The sequence below is a fragment of the Neodiprion lecontei genome, chromosome 1, assembly GCF_021901455.1.
Source record: "Neodiprion lecontei isolate iyNeoLeco1 chromosome 1, iyNeoLeco1.1, whole genome shotgun sequence".
NCBI lineage: Eukaryota > Metazoa > Arthropoda > Insecta > Hymenoptera > Diprionidae > Neodiprion > Neodiprion lecontei.
Genome location: NC_060260.1, coordinates 20928155 through 20946225, shown reverse-complemented (window position 1 = coordinate 20946225; position 18071 = coordinate 20928155). Strand labels below are relative to the sequence as shown.

Below are 18071 nucleotides of genomic sequence, written 5' to 3'. Positions count from 1 at the left end.
TTTTTTATCGAATTTATTCAGCTCATGCAATCAACTCGAAGGGTTATTCGAGCAAGTACGAGGGCTGTTCAAATCCCACCTGAAGATTCGGAAAACAGTGACGCTGAAGACAGTGACGATGATTACTCAGATGAGACTCGGAGGTAAAATGATTGTTCCACCTCGGGTACGACAAATAACTCGCAGCGCGTAAGCGCTGTATTTTATAATCATTCCAATGCACGAAGTAGAGAAGAGGGAGCAACGCTCGGAGTAAAGTTTTTTTTTGAAATTGGCCTGAGAATTTTATGTTTGGTCAAAAATTAAGTTTCTCCATAAATAATTCCAAGAAATTTTATTGTTCTAAACATCTTCCAAAAAATGTTACAAAAGATTTTTTTCGAAAAAATTAAATTTTCCAAAAAAAAAGACAATATAGAAAAAAAAAAAATACTTTTGAGGAGAAATAATTGTTTTTCAATTCTGAGCTGAAGACCCACTTTGCCTCAGTTTCTCCCATCTATGCGGTCTTATCGGAATTTTTGATGAAGTATTGGCTCATCGTCAAAATAGTTACAGATCTTCTTCCCACAACAAATGCGCTATATATCACAAAAGAATTTTCAAATATTTTTTTAGGCGAGGAAGATTCTGATGACGATAGTCAAGAGGCCGAACCTGCAGATGACGATTGTGAATCGAGTAAGAGGTCTAAAGCAGCCATACCCAAGTGGAGAGTAGTACCTCCAGAAGAAGGTGAAACAGAGGTGCTCGCTCCGATACCAGACAGAGCTTTACTGGTCGATGTCGAGGAACCAGTCGACTACTTTAGACACTTTTTTAACAAAGAGTTGCGCCTGAATATTGTCGATCAATCTAATCTACACGCGACTCAAAAAAATCCGATACATTCATTGAATACCAACCGGAATGAAATTGAACAATTCATTGGTACTTGTATGTTCATGTCGATATATCGCTTGCCCCGAAACTGATATGTTTTAGAATAATGAGACGCGCGTTGATCAAGTAGTCAATGTATTTTCTGATAACCGATGGAGAGAACTGAAAAGAAACCTTCACCCAAAACGCGATCATTTATTCAAAATACGCCCGTTCATCGATACACTTCTAATCAAATTTCAAAATCTCTCAAAGCCACAAATATTATGCGTTGACGAACACATCGTTCCAACTAAAGCAAGGTCAATGCTGAAACAATACAACCCACAAAAGCCTCATAAATGGGGATTCAAAATATTCGTCTTGTGCGATGCAAATGGGATTACATACAATTTCGAAATATACTGTGGGAAATCCACAACAGCTGTAGACATTCCTGGTCTAGGAGCAAGTTCCAGTGTTGTAATTCGATAAGGCAAAGTTATACAGCGAGACGATAATCGTTTATTATAATATTATAACTGATTTGGCTCGATAGGATTGTTTGTAAAACTGAAAGAGTTAGGTATCGGTGCTCTTGGAACTATCAGGATAGATGGTTTTCCAGGCCTGACATTCTCTGCTGATAAAGAATTGAAAAAACGAGGTACAGGTTCTCACGAAGAGAAAGAATGTATAGTGAACGTTGTGACAGTCAGAGCAGTGAAATGGTTCGACAATAGAGGTGTTTCACTCACGTCAGCATTTCAAAGTGCACAGCCGGTCGAAAACGTTAGGCGATTCGATCGCGGAAAAAAAGCAACGATAAGTATTGCTTGGCCCAGAATAGTCAGAGCTTATAATCAGTATATGGGATGCGTAGATCTCTTGGACAGGACCGGACGTATATTATCGAATCTGCATCAAGACGAGTAAATATTACTTGCGGTTTTTTTTCACTTCATTGACATGGCTGTCGTGAACGCTTGGCTTTTGTACTGAAATTTTTGTGTCACGAAACAAATCAATATAAAAGATCAGCTGACTACCATTAAATTTCGAATAGCAGTGGCACAAGCGTTATGCTTGCAAAAAAAAAAAATTTTTCGAAAAAAAGGGGGAGGCTTTAAGCAAGTGAAGCCGAAAGTAATAAGAGAAGACATCCTACAACTCCAGCTCCAGAGATTTCTGTGCGTCTTGAAGCACTAGGTCATTGGCCAGAAATTAAGAATAAAAGGCACAGGTGTAAGTTTTGTGCCAATAAAGCACAAGTTTACTGCCAGAAATGTAAAGTATACTTATGCCTAAATCAAAGCAGTAACTGCTTCGTGGAATTTCATACATCAATCCGACTTTAATCAATTATAATTGACAACTAATAATTATCAGTTAGTATAAAAACTATTGGTTTTTCTTGCCTTGACCAGGTAATCTGTAATCGTTGAGATCTAATTTTCTAAAAACTTGTTATTTATCGATATAGTATAATGTATAAGTATTTATTATGGTTCCACGTGTGGAATAAAGTTGAAATAAGCGAAAATAAACGTTGCGTTAACTGATAAAAAATAAGATTATTTTTTTTTAATTTTCTAATCCTTATGAGCCGTTGTTCCAAATTTGGAACTTTTTTTTCGTCCAAAAAATCTGAAAAAAATTAAGTCACTATTCTATAAGGTTTCTACAAGGTTAATGTAGGGTAATGTCTCACGGAGCCAGGCGCAGACCTCGGGGGTGAGAAAAACCTAGATTCGTGCTAATCGCACCCTAATAAACCACTTGAGACAATAAAATATTTGCCAACATTTTGTTACAGTCTACATTACCTGCTGCTTGGCCTACAAGGAGGTATTCTCGTTTAGAGGCCTAAATTTCGGGCATTTTTAGCGGATTTGGTAAAAAGAAAAATGTATTGTCACCATCTATTTTTATTTAGTCTTTTTTCTTGATGTTCAAGAAATTACAACGAAATTTTCATTTGAAAAAAATAAGAATTCAGAAAGTGATAAGCCTCCAAATATGCAGCCAAAAAAACTACGGGTTTAGGTGGTTGACATGATTCCAGTGCTCCCATTCATTCACAACAGAAATAAAACTAATTTTCTTGATTACTAAGCATGTCATTATGACCAGCACCGAAGAGAAAAAAATAAAAAATTTAGAAATGTCGACTGCCTAAAGAAAAAGTTAATTTATTACATTTTATTTTCCGATATTGTAATTTAAAAAAACATAAATAATAATCAGTTCGCAATTCCCGATGTCCGGGTTAAAGAGGGATGTATACTAAGATCCATACCAAGTTTGAAGTCAATCAGTTGAGTAGAACTCAAGATTTTATGTCAACCAAATTTAGAAATTTAGTTTCGAGTTAAACGTGTTTAAAGTTTTAACCTCGGTTTTGACGATGACTTTTGTGTCAGATGAAATGGAAATTTTTCTTACTCTTGATCGGCGGTTCGTGGGATATATAGAAGGCTTTTTGCGGCAATCGCAGCTGCCTCATAGGCTGATCTTTTTGGCCTTCAACTCGACTCTTTTAAAGTGCACACCGTGCATTTTTTCACACGAGTGCTCATAACTTTATCAACTTTTGAAAATTCGACATGGGCTTTGGGCCAAAGTATACTTAGACGATGTAGCTATAATCCGAAAAAACGATTTTCTTGCATTTCTAGACTAGAATACCCCTCACAGAAAACTAACATTATTTACTAACTTTTCATGAGTCAATCACATGTACGGATGGTGATTGTATCGTAGTAGAAAGTTTCGCAACCGCTTATGGTAGTAGTCCGGTGTGACGACCGAAATTTAGACGTTTTTTCATGATTTTTTTTTTAAAAGTAAATAAAATGCTATCGTTTTAAAGTTTTTACATGTTTTTATTGGTGTTTTGAAGTATATAAAAAAATTTTTTTAAAGTTAATTTTACATTAATTTGTTTAAAATTTTTGACGTCAATATGGAGTCCTCAAAGAAAAGATGAGTTGGTTCGGGGAAACACACAGCCTTCCAAAGTCATCTGAAATAAAAAATTCAAAGAGATTATTATTCTGTAGACTTCATTTTAGGTCCCGAACCTTAAATATACATAAAAATAAAAAAACAAAAACAAAGTGGCGGACTTGTGAAAAAAGTTCTCAAAATCTAATTTTTTTTCTTCATAAATTGTTTAAATAAAATAGTTTATAATTAAAAAATTAAATGTTTTAAGGCTTCGGCATCTAGATATGTGTGTCTAGAATAACGGGTTAAATTTTTAGCTAAATCGGTTGAATAGTTTTGAGTCAGTGATTCCCCGAACTTTCGAAAACATGGTTTTGAGAAAAACGCTTTTAAAGTTTTGACAACAGATTTTTTTCAATAAAATTATACTTACATTAATCAGCTATGCCTGGTGCATAGAGCAGTCCTTCCGTTTCCTCAAAGTTGTCATTTTCAGCAGCTTTTAGAGCTCTACGTAAAGTTCTGGCTTCTTTGGAGTTGGCTTCTGCAGTTTCCTCTGCCCTCAAAATCCGTGCATTGTCAACATCGTCAGCGTAGTCTCTGGCTGTTTGTCCTAATGTAACGCCCATTGTCTCCATAATTTTGAGTACAAGTAGAAAACCCTCATTAAAGATGCAAGCGGCGGTATAGGTAGCAATTTCCAGAACGTTTTTCCCAGTAAAAGTATGCTTCGGAGCAAAATTCCATACACAGTGATTAAAACTTTCGTTGTTATTTTGCGTGTTCCCGCCCAAGCATCTTTTCAATAAATCGTCGGACGCCAAAGTCTCGTACACAGGTTTTATGAGATTTGTAACTTGTTCGTCAAACGTTACTGGGTGTTCATAAGTGCTCTCTTGATTTTCCGCTTTGAGCTGTTGATACTTGCACCAAGAATCTGAGCAGTAAGAGTGCTGAGGGTTTTCGTCTGTTGATGTCATGTGGTAGAATGTAGCCCACACGGCTTTCTTCATTTCTTCGGGAGAATGACAGTTTCTGGTGATTGCCAAACCGTAGTACATAGACATTTTTAACATAACCTTGTTAGTTAATTTCAACGGTTTAGGTTTTGGTGGCTCAGCGCTGGTCGACGAGTCTCTCTTTATCCTACGCTTTTTCGGAGCACTTTCCTCGGTACTCTTCACTTTTACGGCCATCTTCGTGTTCTTAGCTGCATCCAATTGTTTTTTCACTTTTGCGTACTCGGTAAGAGTTTTTTTTACACCTTGAAGTGCTCGGTACATTTTTTTCTTCACATGCAATACGCATTCTTGCTTCTCAACTTCTGGGTCGCCACCGTAAGGTTTATCGTCTATCAAATTTTTATGGGTTTTACTGTCTCCATCTCCAATGTACCTCACATACTTAACATCATAACGCTGCAGAGAACGCTTGAACATTTCCGAAATCACGTTGACCTCCATTTTACCACTACTGCCCTCGTGGTTTGCTGTGCATTCATCTTTGTGATCATCGTATAAACTCTCGGCTTCGATAGGATCTTTCGTTGCTAAATACTGGCATCCTTTACATATGCTTGACTTAACTGTGACGTCAACAATTTTATTAGAAAATTTTCCTATCAATGACACAATGCCCAAGAGAGAGGAAAAACCTCTCTTAGCCCACGAACCATCTCCTGAAACAGTCAAGTGATTTTCTGGGAAACCTTCTGTCACGTTCTTTGCGTTTTCTTCCTTTATTGCTTTTTTAAGCACAATATCAGCAACAGATTTGACAGCGACGCTTATTTGCTGTATCACTTGATAATAAAAAGACTTATGAAAAATATTTAAATCCATCATCGAGCAAAAAAGATTAATTCCAGCGTGACCGATGCCAAGCAATCTCATTACATAAGTAAATCGTCGGTTAATTTCATACGCATTTTTTATCATTGGACACGAATCAATCAGATATTCTCGGCACGAACACTTCACACATAATTTAAATCCTAATCCTCTAGGTGAATTTTTCAAAAATTTAATATCACTGTTGCGAAGTTTACATTTTAACTGCGATTCTAACGCACCAAACACCAAAGCGAAACTGATTAAAACGTACTTGAAACTAGAGTCATGGTTTACTTCAAAGTCACTGTTATCTTTCAGTTTTTCTGCGCTTGTACTCACAAAATCAGTATCAGCTTCTGCAGTAAATTGATTCCCCTTAAATGATCTCTTTCTTTCACCTTTATTCTGGTGCCAACTTCCACTAAAGCGCTTGTTTCCCATTTTAGAGCAGTGTATATTCGTCGAGTGCAAAACGTTTACTGATGAACTGCTCAATAGTACAGATCGGTATATTGTACCAAATTCTTATATTTTGTCCATGTAAGTCGAAATTTTTGGCATTATACGTATACCTGGGTATACCTGGGTTATACCGGGGGTATACCTGGGTATACGTATTGTATACCGGACAATAAAAGAGGGGACGGTCAGAGCAGCTGCTGCTGGCGTGTCACACGCTTTCATAGACACTACGGCGCGCTCTCTTATTTTAGCTATAACTTTAAGAATAATTAAAATTTATGTCTGAAATTTTTATAGCATATTTTTAAGATGTTTTTCTTCCGAAAAATGTAAAAAAAAAAAAATCGATTTTTTGAACCCGTCACACCGGGCTACTACCTTATATGTCCTGAAAGTTCAGTCATGAAACATCGAAGCACGTAGCCGTGCGGCGCGCATTCCGGCGTACTATCCGTTCGCCCCGTGTACAAGTCTCGCTCTGTGTTAACTATTTTTTTTTTTTTTCTTTTTTCGCAACTTATTTTAAACGAACATACAATCGACATTTCTCCCACGAATGCTGCTTTTTTGAATTATATACTCGCTAGAAATTATAGAAGTATAATATAATACCCTGCTATATTATTTACAAATCCGGGTACTTGCTGCATATTCAACATTATTATACGGGAAATTGCTATGTTAATTTTTCATAGAAGTGCAATTTCACAGAAAAATTGAAAATTTTCTACCTGTGGCATCCGGGTTGTTTTCGGAGAAATTCGTCCACGGCCTGCGACCTTTGATATTTCATTGTGACCACCTGTCCTAGACGGCGAGGTCTTTTGTTTGTGTACTTTCGAGGAGAGTTCGAACCAGCAAGAAGGACCGTTGCTCATCAGTTGAGCACGACATTCTGAAGAGTATTGACGTTTTGCAATGGAGATTGGTGAGAGTAGTTCGTTTGTGGACAGTGCATTAACACGCGAGGAAATCCAAAACTTGCTGAATGATGACAAAATTGATTTGTTATGCTCTCCAACCACCAACAAAGAAAATCAAGAATTGGCTGACGGAATATGTGTTAGATACAACGACTATCTTTGTTCGGGAACTCTGGTGGCAGATAGCGAAACTACCTTACTGTAACTTTTTTACGAGTCTAACCTCAGATGTTTATTTTAACTCTATGGTAGTGACTAAAAAAAAAAAAAAAACAAGAAGCTAGAGCTTCCCGTTCTTTTCGCCGATTCGTTGTACCTTGAATATCAAGTATTTGTGTGTAAGATTAAAGACTATAAATAAAGGATTGTTCTAACAAATTATATACAGACCATCATTACCATTACCAATAACAATATGGTACCTGAGAAAGTTGTTGATTGAACATAATTTCATATCCGTGACACAGAGTTCGAAAATCAGTACACGCTCGGTATTAATCGGCAGAGAATTATTGAAGCGATTTTTCAATATGTACGGGAGTATGAGTTTCACCGAACAGGAAGTATTATTCTCCATAGAAAACGACGACAGCGTTGGTTTTAAAAGATGCGACGAAAAAACCATCGAAGTGCTATAAAAACCCGTACCAACGAAGAAAAGAAAGGTTGGCAAGGACACTACTTCCTCGGACTCTAACGAAGAAAAAGAGGTACAGACCTATGACAAAATTCTGTTTGCTACAAAAATGAAGGCAGTACAGCTTGCAGAATTGCACCCGAAGTGATCCATCAAATCATTGTGGTCGAAATCTACGATGCTCTTGAAGGACAAATCACAACTAGCGAAATGGAAAGCTGACATCAAAAGAGGCGGTACACGCTTTGACAAACTGGAAGTAATTGATCGTTGTGTTTATGATCGGTTTATCGAGGCAAGGGAACAAAAAGCAGGCCTGTTGACGACTCGCATGCTCAAACAGTGGGCAATGGCGGCTGCTTTTCAATTTCTTGATGGGAATTTTGAATTCAAAGCTTCAGACAGTCGGGCGATTGACTTAAAAAAGAAACACAACATATCCCAACGGCATGGGACGAAATACATTAGTCAAAAAGATAACACACTCGAAGAACTGCTGGAGACTTCCTCCAAACATCAAGAACAAACGTCTAATATGATTAGCAATTTCGATCCAGATTATGTTATAAATACCGATCAAACGGGGTGTGAGTATCGGATTAGCAGGAAACGCACATTGTCACACCAAGGCGAAGAAGCCACCGAGATAGCTGTGGGACAGATAAATAAACTTACGCATTCCTATACGGTACAACACGCGCTCACTTTATCCGGAAAATTGCTGCCGAAGGTATTCATTTGTTTACAAGATGTTACCGGTAAATTTGGTCCGCGATTAAAAAAGAAGTGGACGAATTCATGTTGCGGTACAAAAATATTTATGTAACATCTACGAAATCAAGGAAGCTTCAGTAGCACATATACGAAGAATTTTTAGACGAGATAATGGCGTCGTATGTGGAACGAATCCATTTTTGTACATCGTCGATTCGTGGAGTGGCCAAACATCTGCAGACTTGCATCAAATGAAATTCACAGACAAAGATGGACCCCAACGTGTACTTTGTCCGTAATACCTTCGATGTGCACACCATTTTGCCAGCCGTGTAACGTATATTTTTACCGGCAACAGAAAAATTATATACGACACTTCCAAAACGCGCCGTACCTGCTGCTCCATGATAAGGAAATCACATCGAGAGAACACATGATCAAAATTCATTCTCTGATACACGACCAACTACGGGCTCCAGCATACGAAATTATAATAAAGTAAGCATACTTTTTTTAGTAATCGATATTTTCGGTTGATCTGATGCGTACAACCGACATACTTCATGTTACACTTATTGTAAAAACAATTGTGATTTTTTAAGTAGATATGTAAATAATGAAGCATTATTACATTATACATGATAAATGTTATTCCATTATTATATTATACTTCTATAATTTCTAGCGAGTATTTAATTGAAAAAAGCAGCATTCGTGGGAGAAATGTCGATTGTATGTTCGTTTAAAATAAGTTGGGAAAAAAAAAAAAAAATAGTTAACACAGAGCGAGACTTGTACACGGGGCGCACGGATAGTACGCCGGAACGCGCGCCGCACGGCTACGCGCTTCGATATTTCATGACTGAACTTCAGGACATATAAGCGGTTGCGAAAGTTTCCACCCGCAATATCTCGGGAACGGCTGCGTATCTGAGCTAAAGCCTTTAAAGTTTACTTAGTATGAGTCCCCACACTACCACCCTACCAAGTTACATCCCAAAACTCCTGGGCAATCTCCTGGTGTCTCCTCCATAGACATATCTATAGTATGATACCGCTCGGGAAGTTAGTAGTTTAATATAATCAATTTCTAAGGTATCTATGACAAGATTTGACAAAATTGGTCGCTTTACTGGGAGGTCAAATATTTGCCTATATTGACTACTGGTCAGAAGATGGGGTTATTGAGAAAATGTGAGAAGAATGGACTATCTCGCAAAATAATGTAGACTGATATATTTTGCAAGATACGTAAAAATTGGACTATTTCATCTACATTGACTATAGTATCAATGAATTTAATTATAGTAATCTCAGGCAAACTAGCCCGTTCTTCACGAATTTCAAGAACGATCTTCAGTATTTTGCGATATAGCCGGTTCTTCACACATTTTCTGAAGTAGCCCCTTCTTTTCACCGATGATCAATTTGACGCATTATTGAAAGTATATGTATACTAATGTAACATACTCATAGCAAATTTTGACGAAAAGTGGAATAGGCACATGTTAAAATAATGTCTCTCTAGACAATCAACCACAACGCTTTTGAAATATGAAAAAAAATTTGGTGGGTTATCTCTCCTGAAATTGAGAATTGAGAATATAATCATAAACGAGGAGAAAGTGATTCACAATACCTTGAGGTAGCCCGTGTAAGATATTGAGAGTGAGAGATCTGTGTTCTTGATTTATATGTGTGACCACAACAGCATACAAACATCCACGACTAGCAATATTTCCAAGAACACGACTCAATGGGACATCTTCGTTAGGAAATAATAAATCCACTGTAAGGCCAAGATTCTTCAACCTCATTTCTATCGCCTCCGCATACTCACTATAAATTTCATAAAAATTAATATAAATGGTTTTTAATTAATTGTTGAAGAATAAGTTTGCCGAATGTCAAGCATGGCCATTGTATTTTTTATACAGTACTTACGTCAAAACCTTGCTCACCACGATGATCTCACAATCGTTCTTTTCGGCTGCCACTGAGGATTGGTAATCAATTGAGCCAGACAGTGACCTGAAATATAAGATTGAAACAAGAACAAGTAATTTATGGTACTAAAATGCAATTGATAATTTAGATATAGTGGACTGTAATGATCTCTTTAATGAGAAAACACTCAACATCCTGATAAGTTATGGCTTGTTCTATCCTTCACCCGTAAAAAATTAATAGGTTTAATTAGTTCGAAATTTCGTCCTTATTTAATGTGAAATGTATAATATGGCAGGGAAAATCGCCTACAGCTGAAATGTGATGACGGAGAATTCAACAAATTCGAATTTTCATGCAGTCTTGTGCCGTAACTCTTAAAAATTGATTCTTGAATTGCTGAATGCGTCTATGATTTTCTACTGCAAAGTAATAAAATCGGATGGGCAGGAAGCTAGAAGCAGGAAGATAGTCAGTCGTTTACCAATGTTAGATACAGTGAAAGACAGATGGCAGCAAATTGTGGAGAAATAGGTAATAGGAGTGTGAGTGAAAGGTAGGCGGAGTGTACAGCGAGAAAGTAAGTGAGTAGTAAAGAGTTGACAGTGAAGATAGTAAAGGACGAATCACATAAAACTCCAAAAGCCATCAGCATAATCTAGAAACCATAGCGCATATGCTGTTGCAAAAGTCTAGTGAACAGTGCACTTGCGCTATGGTCTCTGCATTCTGCTTATGGCTTCTGAATTTTCAACCCACACAAAAATTCATAGACATATCACATGGTATAACACCAGACCAGCGCTGAACCGGCAGCAATTAAGCAACAAGTGATTATAATAATTTCGCCAGAAATGGACTAATATCAACACAAAAGTACGTAATTTTGCTAGGTATGAATCAGGGTATTGTACATAAAAACTATTTGCTAATGTACGATTCGACGCAATTATGAGCACGTATTTGATTATTTCACTTTTGTAATTATACATTATTTTGAGCTTAAACTGATTTTGTGTAAAAGTGAAGTAATCAAATAAATGCTTACAATTGAATCGAATCGTATATTAGCGAATAGTTTGTATCTATAATACATTTGTTCACACGCAGCCAAAGTATGTACTTTTGTGTTAATAGTAATCCAATTCCCGGCGAAATTGCTATCATTACGTGTTGCTTAATATCTATCGGCTCAACATTGGTCTGGTGTTATGCCACGTGATATGCCTATGGATTTTTGCGTGGGTTCAAAATTCAGACGCCATAAGCATAATGCAGAGACTATAGCGCATGCGCACTGTTCACTGCACGTTTGTAACAGCGCATGCGCTATAGCTTCTGCATTCTAGTTATGGCTTCTAGAATTTGATGTGCTTTGACCTTAAGAAAAGAGTAAGAAAAGCGTAAGAGAGCTAGGCATGTGTGTGTGTCAAGTGATAGAAGTAGAAGAACGAGTAGATCTCACATGGATTTATTTAATCTTGCGGCCCTAATTTATCGGCATATTGTTAATGTACTATTATACAGAAATATATAATTTGTTTTTGCTCCCGACTCATGGGCTGAATTGAATATTTCCTCAAAGACATAATCTTCCGCTAGCTAGACCATTCTCTGTACGCACCGTTTTTCTAACAATTAGAAGTGGGATCACGAAAGATTAAGAAGGGAGAAAAGTAGTATATCAGATTTTACAGACAGAGAAGTAAAAAGAAAAATCAAGAAAGTACGTGAAACAAAATACATAGAAGTGGCTAGAAAACATGATAAAGATGGCGTCCGAATAAGCGCGTTGACCGTTAATTTAGAATTTCGAAAAGAAGATGCCTGACGAATCAGATTTCGACCAGTTCACGCAGAGAGCGCTGGGTAGAGACAGTGCGCAGCACCACGGCAACCGTGAGCGCAAAAGGATAATAATCACCTAACGTCCTTACCGACAGTGCCAGCAGGCACAATCATGCAATAGGCTTCATCAATACCGACAAGAGCGCAAACACTCGCGGAAAGTCAAACCCCTGTGAGCAACAGCGAGTTGAGTCAAGTGCTGGCGGCAATGGCTACCATGTTACAAAATACGAAGATTCTCGAAGAAGTTCGTAATGAACGAAGAGGAACACAAGAAACTATGCACTATAATATAATGCCTAATTTGTCAAGCACAGACATTTCCAAGGGACCGAAACCCCAATTGAGGCACAAGCATGGATGAAACAGTTAGAAGCGACAGCGATACTACTTAGATGGACATGCGCTATAGTTCTTGAAACCGCAAAAATCATTTAACGAAAGCCGCGAAGAATTGGTACCTCAGCCGCGTAGATACCATTATCGACTGGACGAATTTTTAAGCTGCATTTACTGAAAAGTTTTTGCACGGGAAATCAATGATTAAGGAATGGCAGGAAATGACTGAACGAGTACAAAATTCTAAAGAAGACACACGTCTGAATTTTCTTGATAAGCTACGACGATGTTGAGCACTGGAGCTATCGTTTGCAGAAATTAAAAATTAAGTTGCAGTAGCTTGTGGTCAAGAGACTTCAGCGATTTTATTCTCACGACGGAAACATGCGATAAAGATGCACTGTTACAAAGCATCGTGGAATATGAACGAGTCACTTTAGACAGAAAACGCAGAGCAGCATTAACGAAGGCCGCCTGAGTAGCAGCTACGCCAGGATCAGCCGGGATAGGAGGAGTAGTGAAGGAAAGTAAACCGAATACAAGTGTCTACGTCAAGTCACCAGAAACAGCGTGCCGCAAGGAAGGGTCCAAGGCAAACTGCTAGCGAAAATCAACGATTGTGTTATAACTGTGACGGTATAGAGCATTTGCCAAAAATTGTAATAAATCATCTGTTAAGTGTTATGCGTGTGGAAAGAATGGGCATATTGCAAAAAATTGCACGAAACCGAAACCTATGTTGACAGATGAGGTTAAGAATGTTGAATGTGAGTCGAATGAAAGTAGTATTAATAAATATGTTAAATATGTTTATGTAAATGAGTGTAGTCTCAAAACTTTGATAGATACAGGCAGTTCGGATTGCAGTATAAAAGCATCAGCAGTTATAAATGCAGGGTTTAATGTGATTAGATAGCCAAGTGAGTTAAGAGGATTTGGGAAAATTGGAAATGTCGTCAAATCTTGCAGAGTAATCATAGTAAAGGTTGTGGTTGCTGATGCATCAGCTCACGGAGTAACGTTTAGAATCGTACTGGACGATTTTCAACATTACGATGTAATACTAGGGCGCAATTTTACCGAGCTACCGCACATAATTTATTTCAAACTGAGAGATCAACTTTATTTCCAAGAACGCAAGGACGAACCAGCAAATTATCCAATCGCGGTATCGAGTCAAAATAACGACCAGTGTAACATAGAAAAGAATGTAATCCTCGGGCCTGGAGCAATTCAATTTATTGAAGCGAAAATTAAAAGTACTGAAATTACATTACCGATTATAACTTTGGGGGAAGAAAGAATTGCTGTAAAAATGGACAGTAAGATAGGCGATTCTATTGTGAAAATTGAGAGTATGCCTGCGGCAGTCCCACCAGTTGAATCAGTCCGTTTAAACGAATTAACAATAGACCCAAGAATAGCTATGTCTGAACGAAACGAATTAGTTTAGCTGTTACACAAATATCGAATTTGTAAAATTTGCTAAAGATCTTACCGAGTTAGGATGTACATCGTTGGTAGAAATGGATATTCAGTTAAAACCAAAAAATACCCCTGTTTATTCCAGACCATATAAAACCGGTATGACAGACCGTGAAATTGTAAAAAAGATAATTGGCGAGTGGAAAATGGCAGGAATTATTAGGGATACCACTTCACCATATGCGAGTGCACGCTTACTTGTCAAAAAGAAGATCGGAAATTACCGACTAGCTATCGATTACCGACGATCAAATGCCAATAGCCTACGTATTCATTATCCCTTAATAAACCTGGATGAGCGTCTTGAAGTATTACATAGAGCAACTGTATTTACTATTTTAGATTTAGCACACGGATACTCACACATCCCATTAAAGGAAGATGCCAAACAGAAAACAGCTTTCATCACCCCTGATGAAACGGGTGAATTTCAACGAGTCATGTTCGGACTAATCAACGGCTCATTTTACTTTGCCAAACTAATGAAACAAGTTTTTGGATCACATGACAATAAAATAGCCATCAGTTACTTTAATGACATGTTTTTATTTGCATCTTCTTGGAACGCGTTAATGAATAGGTTAGAAACTATTTTGCAACTATTGAAACAAGCCGGACTAACTGTGAGTATCAGTGAATGTAAATTTGAAATGGAAAAGTTTGAATATTTGGGATTTAATTTTGGCTTGCTTACAGATTAGATGTAGAGTTAATAACGCTTGGTTGACACGTAATTACCACGGAATACCATGTAATGCTGGCAACAAATCTCACCGGAATGTACAGATTAAACGAAAAATCGTGAGAAATGCGTCTTATGCATACGTCTAATGGGTGGAAAAGAAAGCATGGCTGACAGAGATCCTCAATGATACAAAACTGGTCATTAATGTGGAAGATTTGCACATCCTGCCCCCTGCATTGGGGAAATTGAAACATATAGAAGTAGCGCACTGCCGCAACTTAAACCACGGATGCATTCCATTGGAAAAAATCAAAAAAAAAAAATAATAAGGAGTGGCGTATTGGTATGACGACAGCCCTGAATACATCCTAGCATACAACTGCGTCTTCGAAAACGTCTCGCATCGGTTGTCTAGAGAAATCACTCCACCTGTACAATAAATTACATGATTTAAGAGTAATGAGGTCGGAAGACATTGCATTTTCACTAAAAGAATTCACGTTCGCTTCAAACTCTAGCAATGAGGTGTGAAATAAACTGCCTGAGAATACGAAAATGTATGACATCGCCAGTTACCGCAGATACTACCTGCATTATATTGCAATTCGCCTAGATGTGATGGTGATATATTGAATGGACTAAGTCCCCTAGTTGAAGACCGTCCACCTAAAAAATTTAGACAAAGCGTCGAGAAAAATACTAATAGAATTCATTATAATTATATACTTATATCTAGAAAATAGAATTTATTACGATGTATACATGTTGCAAAATTGGCCAAGAAGTTTTGGTTAGGTGGGTGAGAAGCCATGAATGCGAAGGAGATACGTCACGCATCCACGCATGAGTTTTGAACTAGTATTGGAGCAAAGAGTACGGGATAGAAGATCAGCGCGCGTACAGACTTTCGCAACGCCATCTGGTGAATCTGAGGAGAACTAATCGATAATAATCGATGTAACTGCAACTAATCGATATGCCGATAGCGTCTTTTTTGGTGTCATCCGGCGTGCTGTTGTCGCTTCAGAAAGGTTAAGTGTGGCGGAAAGATTATCATGCCGCATGTGTGTGCTGTAGCAAATTGCCGTAATCGCAATCGTTTTCATCAAAATATACATTTCTCTGCCCTACCGAAAGATAAAAGATTTTAAGTACAAATTATACTTTCTCGTTTACGCAATTGAATCACACGATATCATGTGTTGGAATAACCAAGAAATCTATAATGTCATCAGCGCGGTAAAATGGCTTCGATTTTCGGGACACGAACAAACCGTAGACAGGGTTTCCGCATTTGCAACCTACATTTTCAGCCAACAGACATTTGAAAGCGTTATCCTCGTCCCCTTTTAATAATCGGTACCGTACCATTATTGTATGGTGCAAACGATGAGCATCCGTTTTGTGATGAGCTAGATGCGAAGTCGCACAACATCGCAGAAGGTACAATTACAATATAATTGTTTTAATACTTATATGCAATGGGATTGTTACAGTTTGCAATCTATTTTACTGAATATGTGAATCATTTGTAATATTATGACACTTGTAGAGCCGAAAATTCACCATCAAATCTCGCCAGAATCCTACCCGAATCGTGCCGAAATACAAACGGGTGTCACAATTTTATGAAATATTTTCAATATTAACGTTTAGTAAATTTACAGATGCAGCACAACACAACGAAGTGGTAGTATCATTATGCCAGCCGCAGAATGCCCGCAATGGTGAGATTTTAACATAGTAATGTAAATAATGTTGTTGAAAAATCACAAATTTTTGGCGATACTGCAAGCCACAACTTATACATACTTCCATTCTCCATAATTTACAAATATCTAATTAGTTGAATCAAATATCCAGTGCGGTTGATTCTGACATTCTATTTCATAACGGGTTGGAGATAGCACAATCAATCCCGCTGGGTTCAAATGTGTCAAATAAATTGTACATAATTATATACAATTTCCATTCCAATTATTACGGTCGTAATCGTTTAATAGTGAATTTGACATTTTATTGTATAGCATACTACGATCAATCATGTTCACTTGTACAAATAAATGTATTATACATATTATACAATATATCCATATCTCCAAGGACATGGTATATATGATGCAATTTAAATTCAAAAATTAACTGATTTTTTGAAATGGAGATCATGTTTCTTCATATGTAAAACATATTTTGTAATTTAGGTACACCAAATGCGACCGAACAACATGCCAGCCCTGTTAGTGCGCATTGCAACCCCGTAAATAGTCAGTCTACCTCAGCCCTTATCCTACATCCTACCGTACCTAAATTTTATATACTCATTGTGATTAAAGTTTGAAATTAAATGTATCTCAAGTAACTGGAGTTACAGCATTGGAAAGTCATTCGTTTTTATTAGATGAATCAATTATTTTACTGTAAAATCTTACATATCTTTTTAACCAATTGAGTTCCGTGACTTTTTTTTTACGAAAATTTCCGGAAAAAATAACCGCATTTTATGATGAAACTTTGAGCCGAAAAAAAGTTGGGGAACGAGCTTAAAATCACGTTTTTCAGATTTTTTTTACCTGGACATCGAAATAGACTTTATCCCGCAAAACCATCGAAACGTACATAAAATTACACAACTTTTGTCCTACTTGACTTTTTGGCCTGGACGTACAGTTTGAGAGCTACAGCGATGTGAAAAAAATAATTACAAATTTTGGATTTGGTGTAACTCGCAACTTGTAAAAGGTAGAATTTTTATTATTTAGGGGAATTTTTTTTACGACCCATTAATTGACTAGACCAAGTTTGAGACAAATCGGAAGGAGTGTGGACAATCAATTACACATTTCGTATGGAACTCTCCATATATATATATTTGTATATATTGTTACAAAGGGTGAAAACACCCGTTTTGTCCCCTTTTTAATGATCTAGTAGTCATCATAGATAAAAGTCGTTTATAAACCTCTTATGTCTTTCAAAAGAATAAGGTTGCTGCGTCAACCTACATTATTGTAAAAACAGTCTATCTCGAGACTTTAAAAGGAGAGCTTCGTCACAAAATAAATCCTTTTCCTCTCTTAATTTTCCGCTTTGTAACATTGGTGTCAGAAGTGGGATACTTCTGAATCTCGACAGAGTTTTGAGTGGATTTAGGGTGATAAGAAGTATATACAAAATAATGCAACGATCTCCTCCGTCGAGAACATCACGCGCGGAGCGACGAGCTGCCGGGCGCGTTTCGTTCCTTGAACCGGCGTTTCCTCCCGTTTCTCCTCGTTTGGAAGCTGAGTTTCAGCCCCAGCCCCAACTAGCTCTCTTGGCAGAGCTCATCCAAGGAAATCAAGATTTACTGATGCGACAGATACAGCAGCAACAACAATATCAACAACAGC

The 18071-nt window shown here is 37.4% G+C and overlaps 2 protein-coding genes across 7 annotated transcripts in view; both read right to left on the bottom strand.

The window, feature by feature from the left end:
- Positions 1–18071, bottom strand: part of LOC107227351 (heterogeneous nuclear ribonucleoprotein A1) — a 39565-nt gene that overhangs the window by 5258 nt on the left and 16236 nt on the right. For all 6 annotated transcript variants that reach the window (XM_046731665.1, XM_046731675.1, XM_046731686.1 and 3 more), the window contains 2 exons: positions 10323–10409; positions 10018–10217 (listed from right to left, as the gene is read on the bottom strand). In XM_046731665.1, the coding sequence (XP_046587621.1) occupies positions 10018–10217; positions 10323–10409 (287 nt within the window). The remainder of the gene's footprint in view (positions 1–10017; positions 10218–10322; positions 10410–18071) is intronic.
- LOC124292940 lies at positions 1225–6116 on the bottom strand. Its single transcript, XM_046731737.1, has 2 exons — positions 4244–6116; positions 1225–3886 (listed from the first exon to the last, which is right to left on the bottom strand). The coding sequence occupies exon 1, from the start codon at positions 6081–6083 to the stop codon at positions 4245–4247; it is 1839 nt and encodes a 612-aa protein (XP_046587693.1). The 5' UTR covers positions 6084–6116; the 3' UTR covers positions 1225–3886; position 4244.